The following is a 19098-nucleotide window of genomic DNA, read 5'->3' on the forward strand; positions in this document are numbered from 1 at the left end:
CTAGTATGACATTAAACATCTGCTTATTCTAAATTGTGTTGAGTTCAGTTCCACTGCCACCATACAGCACTCGTATCTAAAGTACAAAAAAAAAACCTGTCAAACAACACAGTAACTTCCAAGTCGAGTCATTTATACATCAAGGCACCACTGGATTTTTTTTTTAATGAAACCAGAATGTTGCGCTGATATTTGTGGCATGTGCTTACCGCACTCGCTCTTTTATTGCAATCATCATACCCCAAACGGATCCAATCGAAAAACAAAGTATGTGCAGGGTATTCGAAATATTGCAACCGTCAAAAGTCCATTTGCACCAAATGCAGCTGTAAAAGTGGTCACATTTGAAAATCCGTACAGCATAAATAAGAAGACGTCCGACTGCATTGACGTCAAGACAGTGGTCATATACCCTGTGGTCAACTTCCCGTCACATCTGAATGCGTCAATTCGTCGTCAGTGAATTCACTCTTTTGACAAGTCATCTTTCTTGATTCTTTAAGAAGTAGAAAAAAAAAAAAAAGAGCAGTGAAGAGTGCGCGTGCAGCTCGTCTAGTCACTCTTCTTGCTGCTCTATACAAAGACTTGACAACGTAAAATGCTGGTCCGTGTGTCTGATACGAGTACATACAAATGTAAGGCATCGGTAACGAGAGGCGGCGAGTCGACTCCTACGTATTTTGCCCTGCCAATAATTTACCCAATTTCCTTCAGCCTGCGCCTATAAAATCCCACTGTCGTGGAAAACTTAACTTCAGTGTTACCCACATTCATTCACAGTGTTTTAATGAAACAATCATACGGGAGGGCGAGCGGGCCACAAAACGATATTGCTGCCCCACTAGCAGATGTCCGAGACGTAGTCAAAGTCCAGGAAGCTATCCTGGTCCTTGCGCGTGAGAACGCGGGGCTCTCGCGGGGGCGTCAGGGCCGGCTGTTCCGTGGTGAACTCCTCATCGAAGTTGCTGACGTCTTCCTTGTCACCGATGGAGGGGACGAAGGGAGGAGGCACCTTCCTCTGCAGCAGTGCGTCCCAGTCCATGTTCTGACCAAAAAAAAAAAAAAAAAAAAAGGAATGAAAAAAAACAGATGTGCGTTTATTTATCTGTTTTCAGAGTTATAATACTTTTGGATTTTTCATTATAGTTTTGACTTTTGTTTTTTTCATATTCATTTAGTTTTAATGAGTTCATCAATCGGGTTTGTTAGTTTTTAATAGTATTATTTTTTGGGGAAAATGCTTTGTTTTAGTTTAGTTTTTATTAGTTTTAGTTTAGGTATTAGTTTATTTTTTTTATTCATACAGGTTAAGATTTAAAAAAGGTAACTGCAAGTATTGTGTACTTAATTCAACAAAAGGTATTTAAAAAAATAACCAGCTAACCAAATGTTCCGTATTAAAAATGAACGCCGAAAGATCATGTATGAAATCAATTGACAAAGACAATAACAAAGAACATTTTTGCTATATTTACAGTTTTACAGACGTAAAATGAATTTACAGTTATCTTTTTTTTAAACCATTCATTTTAATTTGACTTTTTATTTAGTTTTACTATTTCATTTGTTTTCAGTAACTATAATAAACTTGGTTGTGCGCAACCTCTGGGTTTGTTTGTGTCTTACACTATACAAACTTCACAGTGTTCCCCAGCTATATCTGGGTTCATACTCATGGCACCAAAGCACTATTTTTCTCTAAATGAACAATCCTTAATTCACTGCCATTGCCGATTATATTGTTTCAACGGGGATGGGTGGGGTGTTGCTCCGCCACTATAAATTGGTCTAAAATTGCTGTCAGTAAATGAGTTGACGCACTTCGACCTAGCTCCATGACACCCAGGTGTCACAATAGGGTGGAAAAGCCCTGAAGTGGTGCCTTGACTTAAGACTCAAATTCTTTCCGTGTGCATGCTTGTAACTCAGAACACTCGTATCTTGGTTTCATACTTAATCGCTTCCCGCTATGGTCTGACACTATCAATAACTGACAATGTTGGTTAGCCTGTTGAGTGTTCCTGTTTGTTGTTTATACTTTGTCATTTTGTAGCCTAGAAATAGACGTGACATTTCTCACCCTGAAGAAAGGCTGCTTCTTCACCTCCTCTGCATCCTTTTCACCGGAGCCCAGTCGCCTCTCTGGGTTCCTCCTTAGCAGCTGTTGGTGTTCACACACACGCAAAGTAGGTATACTGTATGTGTCACTAGTGTTAGTGGGTTTGGCACATTGATTTGTGCGCGTGGGTGGTATTCTCACCCGTCTCATGATACCAATGGCTTCGGTTGAGAGGAAGCGCGGGTAGCGGACTTCGTCATTTACGATGCTGTCAAACACCTCCTCTTCATCGTCCCCTGGGAATGGGGACTGCAAACACACATATTATGACATCATGTAGGGCTGAAAGATTTTGAAAAATAATCAAACTGCGATTCCCCCTACCCCCACCAAAATATTGCACTTTAATATGCAATTATTTTTTCAAGGTCCCTCTACCCATGTATTTTTAACAAACAGAAGCAATACATTAATTTCTATTACTATAAATAATAACTGATTTGGTAAACATAAATGTTTTGTTGTTGTAGGTTAGGCTTACGCTAAAATAAAGGCGAATTAACATGAATTATTAAGAAAAAGAAAACTTAAATCAGTAAGTCATAAGTCAGACTACAGCAATAATGCGGCTTTATCACGTCAACTATCATGTTTCATGAAACAATATATGCATTATATGGACTTCATTTCTTAAGTTCTTAACTTATAAACACTATACAGATAAATAAAATATCAAAATGAAGCAGTGTTGTTTACTTTGTCCCAAATTGCAGCCTTTGCCATTTGAAAATTCCATTCTACTACATTGCGAAGTCCATTCATGATGAAGTTCTATGTATGTGTGTGCAGTTCTCACCTCTCCCACCAACATCTCATAGATGAGAACCCCCAACCCCCACCAATCCACTGCCCTGGTGTAGGACGTATCAGTCAGGACCTCGGGAGCCAAAAACTCTGGCGTCCCACAGAAAGTGCTGGTGCGGTCTCCGTAACCCATGCCTACGTGACAGGAGGAAGATGGACATCACATGACCGTGGCTCCCCATATGTCAGGAACTAATCAATAATCACCTTCTTTACACAGGCCAAAGTCGGCAATCTTCACGTAGCCGTCTGTGTCCAGCAGCAGGTTGTCCAGCTTCAAATCTCTACAACATAACATGCTCGCTAAATATCATGTTTATTATTATCGTTGTGGTTATTTACAAAATTAGGTACAACTGCATTATCTGATCAGAAACAATACAGGTGTACCAAATGATCTGTAAAGTGAGTGTGGGTCTTATTTGTGGGTTCCACGCACCTGTACACAATCTTATTGTCATGCAAAAACTGAAGTCCAAGAACCACACAGGCAGCATAAAATCTGAAATTCAACAAAAGACGCATGATTACTTTCATGCACTTAAAGGGAATATCATGAAATCGTGAGTAGTGCCTTGAGAAACAAGCTTAATTTGTTCCGTGACCACTGACCATGCTTGTAAGTCAAAACAATCGTATCTCTAATCATCTTTCCCCATTGAAATGTCATTTTTAATAAGGAAAAATTGCGCCCTACATTGTACTTTATAAAAATACGGAGTACTAGCAATTAAACCGAATGTAAAGAATGGAACAATTTGTGCATCATGACTTATATCCTGCAATCTTATTCCTTGTGCTGCTCCTTCTGGTGTTCTGGCCTTAGCCACCGGATAGCACTATAAGACTATCCTACAGTCATGTGGATACAAGCGAAGAAGAGTACTTCTAACTCCTACTACATTAAGAGACTCAGTAAGGTGCAGTAATATTAGTCATTTTTCATAGAAGATAGATATGTCTGTGAATATTGTTATATTATCTGTCCAAATGTGTTGCGCCACTCAGATATAAGTTGCTTGAAGTGTTCTAAAACCGCACCTATCAATGCTAACCGTTATCATATCAATGCCGTTTTGTATCGTTAGTTAGCAGTAAGCTAGGTGGATTTTCCTAAGGCAAAGCTGTGGTTGTTTAAAATATGACGCCTGCGTGAACGTTTGCTGGATCTAAATACATTTCTTCTACGGCTCAGATGTGGCAATTATATTTTCACTTTGGTATACCCTTGACAACCAGCAAATCATTGTAACGTGTGGCCATTTTTAGTTACGTACACGGCTCGTGGCTCGATGAAGACGTCAGTGTGGATGTGCATCATCAGATCACCTCCCGCTGTGTACTCCATGACAAAACACACATGCTCTGGAGTCTGGAAGCATGCAAACAAGTTGACCAGGAAGGGGTGTTGCGACATGTTGACCGTCTCGAAGATGCGCTTCTCACACATCAGACTGGATCAGGAATAGGGAGGAAAAGGACAGGAGGGGACAGAAGGAGAGAGGACATATTATGGAATACTGACTTTTGAATGGCTGGGAAATTGTTTTTCTATTTGCGCACATTGGAAAGCCAAATTCACATACCATATTTGTTGAACAAATTTTGGTCGTTCAAATGTTGTATTTTACAGAAAAAGAATCGGATTCAAGGATCAAAGAAAGCTATTAGCTTTAAATTGAAATATACTTTTATTTTTTTTCCTCATTAATTCCAATATTTTACTCAAGTAAATATCAGTTCCAAGCTTCGTAAAAATTGTAGTTGAAAAATGCGATCAATTATGGAAAAATTTTGAGATTAATTAGTTTAAAAAAATGTAATCGCTTGACAGCACTAGTCTATAGTTGTTTATCATAGAGGCATCAAGAGTCATTTTCTCAGTCCATTTAACAAGAAAAAAGGGTGTGTAGCGTGACGATAATTCTTGATCCTTCGGGTAATTGGCTAAAAGCATGTCATGCATCCTATTACAACAACATTCACAAGAACATGACTGCCATTCAAAGCCCGGCAACATTATCTTGCAGAATACAATAAAACACATAAAACGTACCTTTCAACCTCATCACGCGCTATAATATCGCCTTTCTTCAGAGCTTTGATGGCAAACATGGTGCCCGTCTTCTTGTACTCAGACAACAGCACCTGCAAACAGACGTTATTGAATTCAAGGGATATTGATAGTTGAAGCTGAGGTCCCCAAGTAAGTGTACCTTCCCAAAATGGCCTCGTCCCAACACAGCTATCAGCCTGAAGTCTTGGAGAGACAGAGGGCCTTTCTTCTGCTTACTGGAGAAACAATGGAAGGTTTGACGAAACACTCATTTATATTCATTACTAGAGATAACACACAGAAATACTATGGATGCTTCATTACATGGCATGAGGACATACACCGGATCTCGGTACTTTGTGCAAATGTAGCAAAAGAACTCATGTTACAAATGGCGTGTGGCATATTGTACATTGCATTCCGGCATGCAAGCGTGTACCTGCTGACAGACGGGGTTCGGACAGGGCACCCGGGGGTGAGGTCTGGGGGGGTAAAGGGCTCGATGATTGGCGGTCGGTCCTGGCAGGGAAAACAAGAGGAATGAAGGAGAGGAAGACGTGGGGGGGAAAAGACAAGGAAACACGATGTTGTGGCGTGCGACACAAAACTGTTGAGGCACTTTTTTCGGGACATGGGGTTATTGTTTTTCAAAAATGTGTTGTACAATCTAATCTATCATCTACCATTCACACACACATTCACACCTATGGGCAATTAATAGTCTTCATTTAAGATAACATGCATGTTTTGGGGCTGTAGGAGGATAACCCACACAAGCACGGGGAGGATATGCCAACTCCACATAAGAAGACCTGAGCTGAGATTTAAACCCTGAACCACAGAGCCCTGAGGCAGACAAGCTAACCACTAGTAAACCGTACTGCCCTGTAATAACAGATTTAATAGAAAATAATGGGCTTTATTACTTTACTTACATATTTAATGAAATAAAAGTGTTAATTTGTGTCTCCTAGGGCACTCTCATAAGGGCCTTTAAGTTGTTTTTGTGTGTGCATGAGTCTATACTTTGTTTAGAGTAGGGACAGGCATTTGGCCAAAAAAAAAAAACCTTTAAAACAACAAACAGAAACACATACTGCAATTTTCCAAATACAAGTAACTGTTGTTGCTAATTCCGTCCACCAGAGGTCACACTGATGCCGTGAAAATGAATACCTACTGTAGAAATATTGTAAGACACTATGGCAAAATGTCGCCCAACAGCAATAGTTCAGAAGAGGGTGGTTTAACGGAATCCTTTTGTGTTTTGATCATGTACTGCCACAACATGTGTGTAGTTTTATGTTTACACTTACGAGGCAGGGAGAAAACTGCACCCGCTTTCTGAACATTTTCCACTGTGTTTTGAGGATTGAGGATGTGAGGATTTCCAAATGGATGAGGACATTTTGGTACGATTAAAATGATTTCTTGAAAAAAGTTGTTTCTTTAAAAGGTACACTGACCCTCTGTGATCTGGAAGTTGCACATTTGTAAAGGAAAAAACTAATTCATGATATAGTTGAGAGAGATTTGCTCAAATAATTTGCAACAAGATAATGAATGTGACTATTTTCTGAATGCATTTTGATTTTTTTTCCCCATCAGTACAATGAGAAAAAAATGGAATACCGGCAGTCATTATTCATAGCTTATTAGGCCACTAATTTACTGGATCGGGAAGTGGACTGGAAACAGTGGAAGTGGTGGTGTTGTCGTCCTGTAGACAGCAAACTAGTTGAGCATTTACTAATAATGCCTCTGCTAGTGACAGCCAGTTGGTTGCATTTTGCCTCAGTTACGATAAATCAATTCCACACAATTGTAATCGTACCTCGAATTGTGGATTATGAGCTGTTTAAATAAGATTTCGTGTTGAACAGATTTTCCTGTTCCCACTTTTATGTGAGTGTAATCAAATTATTATTCGATTGTGTGGAGCTAACCACACCAGACACACACACACACACACACACACACACACACACACACACTCCTGCCCCCATGTCCCCCTCCTGTCTGTCTGTCTCACCGGTGTGTGCACGTCCGCATCTCGCTTGTAATCGCCCCTTATCGGCGAGTCGCTATCCAGGCTTAGCTTCTCCACGGAGATGTCCCTGAAAGCGCCGAACGAGACACCGGAGAGAGCGACACGCGGCACGGCAGCAGCAGAAGACGCACAAATGAACAGAGAGAAGACAAACAAGAGGAAAGTTAGGCGTGGGGCGGAGGCTTCCGACATAAAGAAGGGAAAAAGGTTCGAGGGTTGCTGATGGGTACATGTAAATGAGTGGCAGCCACGTGCCAGTGCTTGCGCGTCTCACCCAGAATTGAGCGCCAGGTTGTGTGCGCTGGGACTGTAGGTTCCCGAGTTGTTGACGGTGGGAATGGCGTTTCGCAGAAGCCGCACCCACGTCCCGATGTCGACGTTCATTTGGCGAGCTCGAAGGAACGCCTTGCCTGGAAATATGAACAAAGCACACATGCCACTGATGAAGGTTCTTTAGGGTATCTGCAGGCATTGGGATGTTTTGAACTTCACAGGACTTTTGAAATAAAATTTTAGATTACACAAATGCACAGTGCATCTCCTACAAGACCAAATGACCGATGTTTTATTGTGTAGCCTGTTAATTACTACCCCTCTTACAGTGTCAATCAAAACTTTGGACTGGCCTCTTTCGATCATAAAAGTGTAACTAATGAGGGATCCGCTGAGTGGCCTGAAGTTTCTCACATTAAAAAATAAAATTAGTAATGAACCACTAGAGGTTGCTATTAGCTAAATCAAATTAAGTACTGATTGATGAGCGCCTACCTATGGTCACATCCAAGCAAGCTATTAAATTCAAAGAGATACGTTATTAAACAAAAGATCCCACCTTGCTGCTTGGAGAAGACCTTCTTCTGCCTTTGTAGGCGAGGGACTCGTTCAATAACTGGATTGAAGAATGTCACCTGGAAAGCAAGCAAAATTATTAAGACAGGTGCATGTGACTGATGCAGTATTTTTATCTGTGTGCTTCTGGCCTTCGTTGTAGTCAAAGTACAAATAGACCATTGTTGTTCATGTCTACCTTTCCCTCCCTTATGAACAAAGTTAGCAAAAGCTTGATTGTCAGATGTCTCTGAAAGATTATCCTGTGGTGAGGGGTATGTGAACAGGGATTTTTCCTCCCCAGTAAAGACTGATATATCATAAATGTTAGCATTAGCGGCAGGGGCGGAGCCAGAATGTGGCTAATAGGTGGGCCTGGAAAAATCAGGATGGGCCTGAATATTTCCCACACTGAGCACAATCCTCCTGTCCCGACACATCGTATATTCAAATATAATGACAAACTGACGAATATGAAGTCAGATCTTCCTTAGACAACCACAATTATGCCATTCTTCTCATTCAATACAATAAAAAAACACAACGAAACACAAATTCAAAAACAATTTCATAATAATTTACAACAAAAAATCAAAAGTATATTTTTTTCATGAATCTCACTGGGAGGGCAGTCTCTCAATCTCTAATAGCTCCGCCCTTGATTAGCGGTTACTAAGACCTTGGTATTAAGCCGAAGCCTGTTAACTCGCGAGCTAGCTCTTGGCTAGTGCTTCTCGTTGCAGTGTGGAAAGCCCAGCGACGACCTGGTGTGATACAGCCACTAGAGGCTTTAATCAGAATTTTGGGCTCAAACATGTCAGGATGTGTAGGCATAAGAAAGATGCAAGACAAAGTAGCATCCATTTTTCAGCTGGGTGCAATTTCACGCATTCAGTAGACACACCAACAGCGTTTAATAGCGGAGACCGGCTTGATACGTCACAATATTGTGCTTCATTCTATATACTTGGCATTTTTTTAACCATTCAAATTTGGCAGTATTGCTTACAACATATGTGTGGTGCGTTAAATTTATAAGACATTTTATTTGTACTTTACAAGGACTTAAAGTTGCAGTGTATACATCATTTGTTTCTACCTCAGCTAACAGCAGGCCCTGAGGTTCCAGCTCCAGCTGAACCGTGTGCTTCTGGTTATCCAGGAACTCTTCTAACTTCAGGTACTTCACAGCGCACAGTGAGCGGTAGTCCTTCCAGTACACCGCAATCTCCATCTCCCTGGACTACAAACATGCAGGAAAAAGGCATAGTTTTTAGTCGAAGAACATGATAATAAGAACTGAATGATGATTCAGACCACTTAAGATTTTTATTTATTTATTTTTTAAATCGGCTGATTTTTGCTGACTGTTTTTAAAGACAGTAAAACGTAAAACAAAGAATGATATTCAAAACATCAGGCCCCACAAAACATTGCAAAATATAAAAAAATAAATCAATAAAAACCAGCTGATTTTTGCTGATTTTTCTCTATTGTCAAGTTATACAAATATTAAAGAACAAAGTATTGTAAAACAGTCAATGTCTGTCAGTCATGTTCTGCTTGTGATTTATACTGTTACTGTGGTAAGTGTTAGGGGACCAATAAAAAAATTATATTATTCATTATCCATCCATCCATTATCGATACCGCTTATCCTCACAAGGGTCGCGGGGCGTGCTGGAGCCTATCCCAGCTGTCTTCGGGCAGTAGGCGGGGGACACCCTGAATTGGTTGCCAGCCAATCGCAAGGCACACAGAGACAAACAAACAACCGCACTCACAATCACACCTAGGGGCAATTTAGAGTGTCCAATCAACTTACCATGCATGTTTTTTGGAATGTGGGAGGAAACCTGAGTACCCGGAGAAAACCCACGCAGGCACGGGGAGAACATGCAAACTTCACACAGGGAGGCCGGGGCCGGGATCGAACCCGCGACCTCTGAACTGTGAGGCGGACGTGCTAACCAACCTATTATTCATTATATATAGTTTAATTTAATCAGCCAATAAATCAGTTACTGGTTTTATTCTGCCAAGTATCAGAATCAACCTAAAAAAAAAAAATTAAAAAAAAAAATCAATAAAATATTGGTCAAACCCTAATAAAAATGCGTAAGTATGAATACTTGTGTGACTGACCCTCTCCAGCTCCACAGTGAAGGTCTGGTCCCACGCCTGCTCTCCGACAGTCTTCCAAGCGGTCTGGCCCACCACTGTGTTATCCAGCTTGAGCACAGCACTCACCTCAGCTACACGTACACACACAATGAATTTAGTACACAAGTGATATTACTACACATGATGCTGACGAGGACCAAGCATTAGCACATTTCACATATTCAGCATTTGTGTAAGTGTTTTGGTCAATTAGTTCATGCTGTTGAGTTTCACAGACTGGAAAGGTCCCCCAAAAATGGACAGAATTGCAAACCACTTAATGTCAATCTGTTGGATGTATTGCTCAAGTTTTTATGCAAAGATGTCACAGATTAAATAACATTTAAAGATATTACGTGGCTATTTAAGAACAGTTTGGTAGTTATTCAAGCATATGTGCAGAATACTGAAAGATGAATGATGAAAGTGGCTGTGGAAAGAATAGGTGTTGAGTAACTTCTGATGTGAGAACACTGGCGGTCTAATGTGAGGATTTCCTGTCTCACAATCATAGATCTGAAATTAAAATTGCCTGGCTGCAAAAATATATATCTTCTAACATTAGCGACCTTAATGCATTTTGACCAGTTTCAGTGGCAGGGACAGCAACAGTGTGTGTGTATGTATGTATGTATGTATATATATATATATATATATTCTAGACAACCAAACACAGGTTGCTGCTATACGCGTGAATTCAATAAACAGAAACTATTGATTATAAAAATAAAGAAAATCAATTGCTCATTCATGATATTTTCATATATTATTGTTTACCAAAACACTTTCTTCACATCCCTTGCGCCACAAAATTAAAAAGTTGCTCCTCAAATGAAGTCAATGATTCGCAAAATTGCTCCGTAAAGGAAATTTTTTTTTTTTTTTCGAGCCTTGCATACCTTTTGGAACATTTTGGTTTGGTGGTGTGCTGAGAATTTTTTTCAAATGTAAAATTGATGCCTTTGCTTAATAAAAGTCACACAGGAAACACATCACACAGAGACTCGCATAAACTGTTATTTTGTACTTACACGAGAGCTCCTCTGTCTTGCTGGGCGTCTTTCCGCTGACTGAACCACTCCGGCTGTAGAGTCCCTTGTTGGCCCTCATGAAGGACCGTGTATCTCCGGGGCTGTAACAGGGCAACATGACAGCAGTGCCCTTGTTGCGCCCCGGGACCAACTCCAACAACCCCACGCAGCCCAGCAGCTGCACCTGCAAGGTTCCTGAGCACACGGTCGAAACAGTTTTAAAGTAAGATCGTATTCCTGGTGGGATTGAGTTTTGTTTCTGGCCTCATACCAGTGAGAGGCGAGGGCTTGTTGAGGGTGCTGTACTGGTTGTGTACATAGGGGGCGCCGTGGCGAGAGCTGAAGGCCGGTGAGGAGGACAGCACCATCTCCTCTTTGATGACGTTGGCTTTGGGGTGATCCTCGGGCAGCTCAGCCAGACGGTGGTCCAGCGAATCCCTTAACAAGTCCAAGCGCTGAGAGGCCTCGCTCAGTCGAGATTGTGCCTGTGCACGGAAGTGATGCAAGGCAGCTTGAAAGATCATGTTTGGTGAATATTAAGGAGAACATTAAAGTGGAAGTCAACCCGAGCATATTCTCTTCCAAAATATGTTCTATGCAGCCTCACCAGTTGAAATACGCCATTCTGATTAATATTGTGTTTGTGGAATGTAAATTAACGAGCAAAATGCACCCACTTTTAGCCATCTTGGGGGTCGGCCATTTTGTCACTTCTATCGACTGAAAATGACATCACAGTTGCTCAGGGCTCAGGTAACGACCAATCACGGCTCAGCTTCAGAAAACAGGTCAGCCGCGATTGGTCGTTACCCGAGCCCTGAGTAGTTGTGATGTAATTTTCAGTCGACAGAAGCGACAAAATGGCCGCCCCCAGAGATGGCTAAAAACAGGTGGATTAACTCTTATTCCACAAACGCAATATTTATCAGAATGCCTTGTTTCAACGAGTGGGTTTGCATAAGACATATTGTTGAAAATATGTTTTGGTTGACTTCCCCTTTAAATTCTTAAAAATAATAGTAGAGATTAATATTGTGTTTGTGGAATATAAATTAAGCAGCAAAATGCACCCACTTTTAGCCATTTTAGGGTGCGGCCATTTTGTAACTTCTGTCGACTGAATATGACATCACAGTTGCTCAGGATTTATTTTCTTTTATTTTAAGTTCAGTTTTAGCAGTTGAATCAATCAATCAATCACATTTTATTTATATAGCACTTTTCATACATAAAAATGCAACTCAAAGTGCTTTAAAACATTCAAAGCAAAACATAGAATTATCTTCAATCAAAAGAAAAGATAACTACTGAGTTTCTAAATCAATGAATGATCATGTTTATTAATCAATCAATCAATACTAAATACATCAAAATAATTGTGATTATAATTTTTTTCCCATATTTGCCCAGCCCAAGATGAGACTGAGAGCAGCAAGTAAACAGAGCAGTCGGGAATGTGGAGTATAACATTGTATTTTTTGGGGGCAAAAAATTGCACCATAGTCATCACTAACCTACGCTAACGCAGTAGTCAAGTCAGAATTACATTAACTACTATATGTGTCTGAAAAACAGTCGTAGGTCATAAATATAACCATTGAAAACCGAGGACCGCCTACTTTCTGCTTTTGGAAACACAAAAGCGTCAATAGCCCTCTTACCTCCGAAAGGGCTTTCTTGTCTTGAACCTTGCTGGCCCCCAGGAGCCTAAGGACATTTTTGGCTCCCTCAGCAACGGCATGTTCCACCCTGTAGTGATGCCTCAGCTCCTCGATGCGCAGCTCCACCCCACACATGTCGTGGTTACCTGCAGTGACGTCGGAGACATCATGTTACACCGGAATTCTGTCTCGTCACAGTTCATACTGAGGCAACAGCACCCCGGTTTGCTTGTCTGGTAAGTTTTAACAAGAGGCACCAACCCACCCGGGGGCATGCTAAGTGATGATAACATCTATAATAAGTGTCGCGGATTAAGCGCACAGAAGAGAAACAAGTAGAGCCTGGAGGCTTGTTTGCAATCTATTAACTGCACACTCGTCATTCACCATAACCTTCACATCTTTAATCCATAATAAACATATTGCTCTTCAAAGCCAGATCGCGGTCTTTCAGACACACTTTACAACAACATCTGGTCCACTTAGACGTGGCCTCTCAAGAGTGGGCATCGCACTCCGTGGAGCAGATAAGCGACGAGGGGGCTGGAAGAAAAGGAGGTGGAAGATGGAGAGGATAAGATCTACAAGGTAGAGATAAACACAGCCTAAAGCAATTGACTTTGTCCGGCTGTTGAACATGGATAAAATAAAACAGTATTAAAAGTGTCTGATTTGTGATTGGCTCAAAATGTAGTACGAGTGATAACGTTGGGGGATTGGGGAGGGGGGTTAATAAGAGCGGTGGGAGTGGAGGTGGCTTATGGGTGCTTGTATCTCCTAATAAGGTGTTCTGCCTTGAGCATGGACTCCGCTAGATGACCCCTCCTGGGGGTGTGGTGCCTGGAGACTGTCTGTATACACTAGACACACAACCCACTTGCGTGTGTGTGTGTGCGCATTTGTGCGTTTGCTTTAAATGAACCAGAATAACTTAAGATCGTCTGTGTGGGAGCACAGTATGGAACCAAAATGGGAGCCCTGACGTCAGTAGCTGAAGGCTCATGATTCTGGATAACTACATTATATTCAGCGAGAACATCTGCTTTGTTCACGGGACATGAAAAAATCCCCATCAGATTTACCACATGATGGCGAGGACATTGCAAAATAAATTGTATCAAGCAATAAATTACCGGTATATCTAATTTCACTTTGAAATAATAACATCAAAATTCTTTGAATGCTACACTGTCTTGTAATAAGGAGAAGAGCATCTCTGAATTCCCTTATTCATGTCACGTCTGTAGGGGGAGCACTGGAGCACAAAAAAAAAAAAAAATGTTGAAGTATAACAAGATATAGAAAAGAGATAACTATATGGACAAAAGTACTGGGTCACATGCCTCAATCTCGTGAAATGCTGTCAACGGAAATCCTAACGAGGAGTGCCATTGACATCAATTGCTGTCAACTATGTTTTGGGTTTTTTTGTATGGGAATGGGCGGGGAAAAGTCTTGGCCAACTATGATTTGATCATTAAGATGGCAAAGTTAAAAAACAAACAAACAAGCAAACAAACAAAAAAACACTTAACTATGGCCAGCAGATGGCAGCATTGGGTCCCTTTTGGATGCTATCGCAGTGTATCGCGACATGGCGGATGTCTGGAAATTCGAACGTTACAAGCAACTAGTGGTTGATCAAAATGTTTGTTACATTAAACCTACTACAAAGAGTGTTAAAAAATGGAGACAATATGATTGGGATTATTTAAATTCAGAAGTAAAAGCTATGATGTAAAGTACATCACAGTAAACACACACATGCATGGCACAATTAGCACGCACACACTACTAAATACTACTACAAAATAGCGTGCAAATAGTTTGTGAAGTTTGTCAAATGTAAAATTGTTAAACTGGTGAATATTTGTAAATACATTGTTTTGCCATCAAAAAGCACATTTTCATTGTCGCTGTTGGTATTTTTAGAAGACAATAACTTTTCAGATGTGTCAGGCATCACTAAAGCAAATTAATAAATCATTAGCATAAAAATCACTGTTGTATATAAAATATCTTATCACAGCAAAACTAATCTGTTATTTGGTGATTTCTGTGTTGACATAGTTTTTGGAAGGCCCATTTCAGTTCCCTCAGTCCATAAGGGAACGCTTGATTAGTGTGTTCTGGAAGATGCCTGTCAAACACCCTTGGTATGAACTCCAACAGAGACTGTGAGCCACAAGGAGCCCTTCTCAGGTCCGAGGTCACCTAATAAGCACCCAACATTTCGTAGAAAAGTTTTCACTTAAAAGTGGCAGCTGGTTTAAATGCAAAAGAAGGAGTATCCATATTTTCTTCTCTTTTTCAATTTTTCAAAGCATCCTTGGCTGAGGTAACAACCTGCACCTACCCTGTGTGTCATCGTTGTGCTCGGTGGCCTGCACGGCTTTGCGGATTTGCATGCGGATGATGTCTATTTTGGTTTTACTGTCCTGCAGCATCTGCTGGGCCGTCTGCAGCATCTTCTTATCCTGATGGCACAAAGAGGAAGGTCAAACATTGTCAGGCCTTTAGACTGAATCGTTCCGGCTCTCAGTGGAATAGAGATTACAGATTCAGGGGAGCAATGTGGCGAGAGTGTGAGTAATCAAGAGAAGGGAGGGTAGCGATTCTATGCGTTGTCTGATTACTATTCCAGTGTAGAGTCAGCAGGTTGCAAGGTTGTGAACCATGAAGGTGAACTCCACCATGAACCATGTGGGGGAGGTGTGCGTGAGTGCGTGTGTGCGTGCGTGTGACTGTGAGAGCATGTGTAAAAGTGTATGTGTAAGAGAGTACAAGTGAGCAAAAGAGCAAGCAGGTTTGTGAGCGTGTAAGAGCACAAGTGGGTATTCGTAAGAGTGAGTGAGTGAGAGGGTGAGCAAGCGTGTAAGGGTGGGTGAGTGAGTGAATGAGTGGGAGAGTGACGGTGTGAGAATGAGTGAGTGAGAGTGTGACTGAGAATGGGCGAGTGAGGGAGCGAGTGAGTGAATGAGTGAGAGTGTGACTGTGTGAGTAAGTGAGTGAGTGAGTAAGCGAGTGAGTGAGAGTGTGACTGAGAATGGGCGAGTGAGTGAGTGAGTGTGTGAGGATGGGTGAGTGAGTGAGAGAGTGAGTAAGCGAGTGAGGATGGGTGAGTGAGTGAATGAGTGAAAGTGCGACTGTGTGATAATGAGTGAGTGAGTTAGTGAGTGAGTGAGTAAGCGAGTGAGTGAGAGCGTGACTGTGAGAATGGGCGAGTGAGGGAGTGACTGAGAATTGGCGAGTGAGGGAGCGAGTGAGTGAGTGTGTGAGGATGGGTGAGTGAGTGAATGAGTGAGTGACTGTGTGAGAATGAGTGAGTGAGTGAGTGAGTGTGTGAGTGAGTGAGTGACTGAGAATGGACGAGTGAGTGAGCGAGTGAGAGTGTGACTGTGTGCGAGTGAGTGAGACTGGGCGAGTGAGTGAGTGAGTGAGTGAGTGAGTGAATGAGTGCCTTTTTCTCAGGTCGCTATTCTGCCACTGACATGGAATGGGGCGAGTCAATCAGGGAATATTCTGCCTTCTGAAGCAGTATGAGATCTGTTACAGTGTGCGTGTCAAAGGGAATGCAATTGTGGCAAGAAAGCCTTTGGTGTGTAATGCTATGGCAGATTTCTTATAAAAGTTTCTGATGCCGCTATTTTGTGGAATCTCTCTGTGCATGAAAGAGGTTGAAAACCGCTCCTATTCTTGAGGGGACCGACATCCACAGTACACAGACGACTGAACAATACGCAATAAAGTACCTTGGTGGATCCATTGGCGTAGATTGGGATCATGTTCTCAACTCCTTGCTTGACTTTGAGCTCAATGTTGAGCTGCCTCTCCAGGGCAGCGATGCGCTCCTTGTGGGCTGACATTCTGCTCTCCGCCCCAGGAGACTGAGGACATTCATCTGGGACAAGAAAAAGATTGGCGCTGATGCAAGATTGACACAGCATGGAGAATATTCATGCGGACCGCTTACCTTTATTCTCATCTCCTCCTTTCACTACAATGTGAGCGTCCAGTTCTTGGAGCTGGGCGTGAAGGTTATCTAGCCTGCGATTGGAGCACCGGAGCTGACTGTCCACCTGAATGATTCAACCGAGAGAGTTAAAGAGTTTCATTGTTACTTCCAAACTCTGAAACAAATGTGTTACGGGAAATGCCCGGTCTGGGTGGGAATCTGTCTCTTAATCTGGACTACAACCATTTATCATTCCGGCAGTGTTAATTACCATATTTCCTCAGTGTCTGTCCCTCAAATAGACTCTGTGTCACAAATAGAATGCGCGTCATTCTCTAAATTTGTTTTGGCGACGTGTCTGCTGCCTTACACCACGGGTCCACACACTAATTTGACATGTAATTTACATGTAATATTGCTGCATCACAAATCACAAATTCTTGTACTGTAAATATTACAACAATATATATTTTTTTAACAAGGCTGTTTTGTGCTCTATTTCGGACAAAGAGTACACATTATCATGATGATGACTTTTTGGGCTTTTGGTGACAGATCAAGCACAAGCCAACCTGCTGAGCGTTCCTCTTGTCCGTGGTGGCCCTGCGCAGATTCTCGGCTCCTTCCTTAATCTTCAACTCCTTGCGGATCTCCCGGCGAATCCTCTCGCGCTGCTCATCCAGCAGCTGCTGCACGCTCGAGTCAGAGAAGTCAGAGTTCTGGTCCAGACCCAGTTGCTCCAGTACCGACAGCCCGCCCGGGTCACTCTGGAGAGAAGGAGAGCGAAGATGTACTTGAGGGTGTGGTCATAAAATACAAGAACAGGATAGCTGTTCACACTTTGGTAACGAGAGGTGTTGATGGAGAGTTCGCCAGCAGAGGAAAAGATGATGGGCAGGATACAGCGGTGTGTAATGGAAGAAAGGAGATGGAGAGGGAGAGACAACAATGGGGGATTTTAGAGGAAAGCGTAAAAATGAGAAGTTAAAAGAATAGGAGTGCAGAAAAGTAGAACGACTTGGTCTGTGTTTATAGTCATAATAAGGATGGTTTTTTTTGCTCCTGGACTCGCCTGAAAGTGTAATTTATATATAAAACCATTGTGGCAATATTTTTTCCCTGACAAGGACATAGTAACAAATTGAAGAAGCCAACCCATTGAGTGTTTTCTGTATTTACTCAAATAGTGGCCTCCGCTCTAACTGACTACCTTATCCACTTAAAGGAGGTAAACAACCCAAACATATTTTTTTCAAGAATATGTTCCGAGCAGGCCGACAAGATGAAACACGACATTCTGATTAATTTTGCATTTGTGGAATATGCGTTAAGCAGTGAAATCCATCTGTTTGTAGCCATCACAGGGGGCGGCCATTTTGTCACTTCTGTCGACTGAAAATGACATCACAACTGCTCAGGTAACAACAAATCACGGCTAAGCTTCAGAAAACAGGTCAGCCGTGATTGGTCGCTACCTGAGCCCTGAGTGGTTGTGATGTCATTTTTAGTCGACAGAAGTGACAAAATGGCCGCCCTCAGAAATGGCTAAAAACGGGTCGATTAACTCTTCTTCCATAGACGTAATATTTATCAGAATGCCTTGTTTCAAGTAGTGGGCCTGCATAGAACATATTCTCAAAAAAAATGTGTTTAAAGAAATAAACAACTTCCAAATTTGACAATTTGCATTGTCTTGCTTTTGCCCTTTGAGGGAAAAACACACTTATATTTAACAGCAGTTACGTTTTCTATAGCAATGTTTCAACTAAGTGGTACAGTTCACTTTTCCTTCCACTGTGTGTAGGGAACTCTTTTCTCACTGGTAGTAAAAAGAAACACAAGCATAAAGAAGGAAATTAGACATCTATCCTCAATGTATTGACACAAAAGTAACAATTCTCTATTCACCCGTTCAAAAACTGCAGCGCCTCCAACTCCAACCATACTTATAAATAGAATCTGGATGAAGTTGAGTAAATAACAACTATAGGTGGATATATGGCATGCTGAAAATTAAACATCATGTATGTAAAAAAAACAAAACATTGTCTATCGAGTTTGTACAAGCACGTTACAAAACTCGTAACATCAGCACCGATGCTAATAGTAACACGCTATTAGAAGTATCCTGACTAGTCCACTCGAAGTAATAAACCACAAAAAAGGGTGATCGGGGGTTGTCATGGAAATCAAAGATGCTATTTACTTCCATCATCATCATTTGAAATGACTTTCAATAACTACATGATCTGTAAACATTACATCCTTAGGTCTAACCGACCAGGCGAAAAATGTCACAAAGCAGCCCCTGTGAACAAGTGGCTCTTGTTCACGTTCAAAGTTCCAAATGGACTTTGTCTGCTCGTCCCCCGACACTCCATCAGCAACACTCGGAGCGTTAATCACAGAGAGTCCTAACACGACTTGCCAT

General features: G+C 41.6%; 1 protein-coding gene across 2 annotated transcripts in view; it reads right to left on the reverse strand.

Annotated features, from left to right (window-relative positions):
- Nucleotides 1–146: 146 nt before the first annotated feature.
- Nucleotides 147–19098, reverse strand: part of pkn1a (protein kinase N1a) — a 38393-nt gene continuing 19441 nt past the window's right edge. For both annotated transcript variants that reach the window (XM_086032342.1, XM_086032341.1), the window contains exons 2-23: nucleotides 17240–17434; nucleotides 16686–16791; nucleotides 16465–16613; nucleotides 15069–15189; nucleotides 12713–12858; nucleotides 11323–11536; nucleotides 11052–11246; nucleotides 10003–10112; nucleotides 8957–9100; nucleotides 7862–7937; nucleotides 7304–7439; nucleotides 7012–7096; nucleotides 5419–5498; nucleotides 5140–5215; nucleotides 4980–5071; nucleotides 4201–4377; nucleotides 3363–3425; nucleotides 3131–3207; nucleotides 2916–3058; nucleotides 2261–2368; nucleotides 2081–2161; nucleotides 147–1045 (exon numbers count right to left, since the gene is read on the reverse strand). In XM_086032342.1, coding sequence (XP_085888468.1) covers nucleotides 842–1045; nucleotides 2081–2161; nucleotides 2261–2368; nucleotides 2916–3058; nucleotides 3131–3207; nucleotides 3363–3425; nucleotides 4201–4377; nucleotides 4980–5071; nucleotides 5140–5215; nucleotides 5419–5498; nucleotides 7012–7096; nucleotides 7304–7439; nucleotides 7862–7937; nucleotides 8957–9100; nucleotides 10003–10112; nucleotides 11052–11246; nucleotides 11323–11536; nucleotides 12713–12858; nucleotides 15069–15189; nucleotides 16465–16613; nucleotides 16686–16791; nucleotides 17240–17434 — 2778 coding nt within the window. In that variant the 3' untranslated portion in view covers nucleotides 147–841. The remainder of the gene's footprint in view (nucleotides 1046–2080; nucleotides 2162–2260; nucleotides 2369–2915; nucleotides 3059–3130; nucleotides 3208–3362; nucleotides 3426–4200; nucleotides 4378–4979; nucleotides 5072–5139; nucleotides 5216–5418; nucleotides 5499–7011; nucleotides 7097–7303; nucleotides 7440–7861; nucleotides 7938–8956; nucleotides 9101–10002; nucleotides 10113–11051; nucleotides 11247–11322; nucleotides 11537–12712; nucleotides 12859–15068; nucleotides 15190–16464; nucleotides 16614–16685; nucleotides 16792–17239; nucleotides 17435–19098) is intronic.

Source organism: Filicampus tigris, chromosome 6 (genome assembly GCF_054856515.1).
Source record: "Filicampus tigris isolate MCC_2025a chromosome 6, RoL_Ftig_1.0, whole genome shotgun sequence".
Classification (NCBI taxonomy): Eukaryota; Metazoa; Chordata; class Actinopteri; order Syngnathiformes; family Syngnathidae; genus Filicampus; species Filicampus tigris.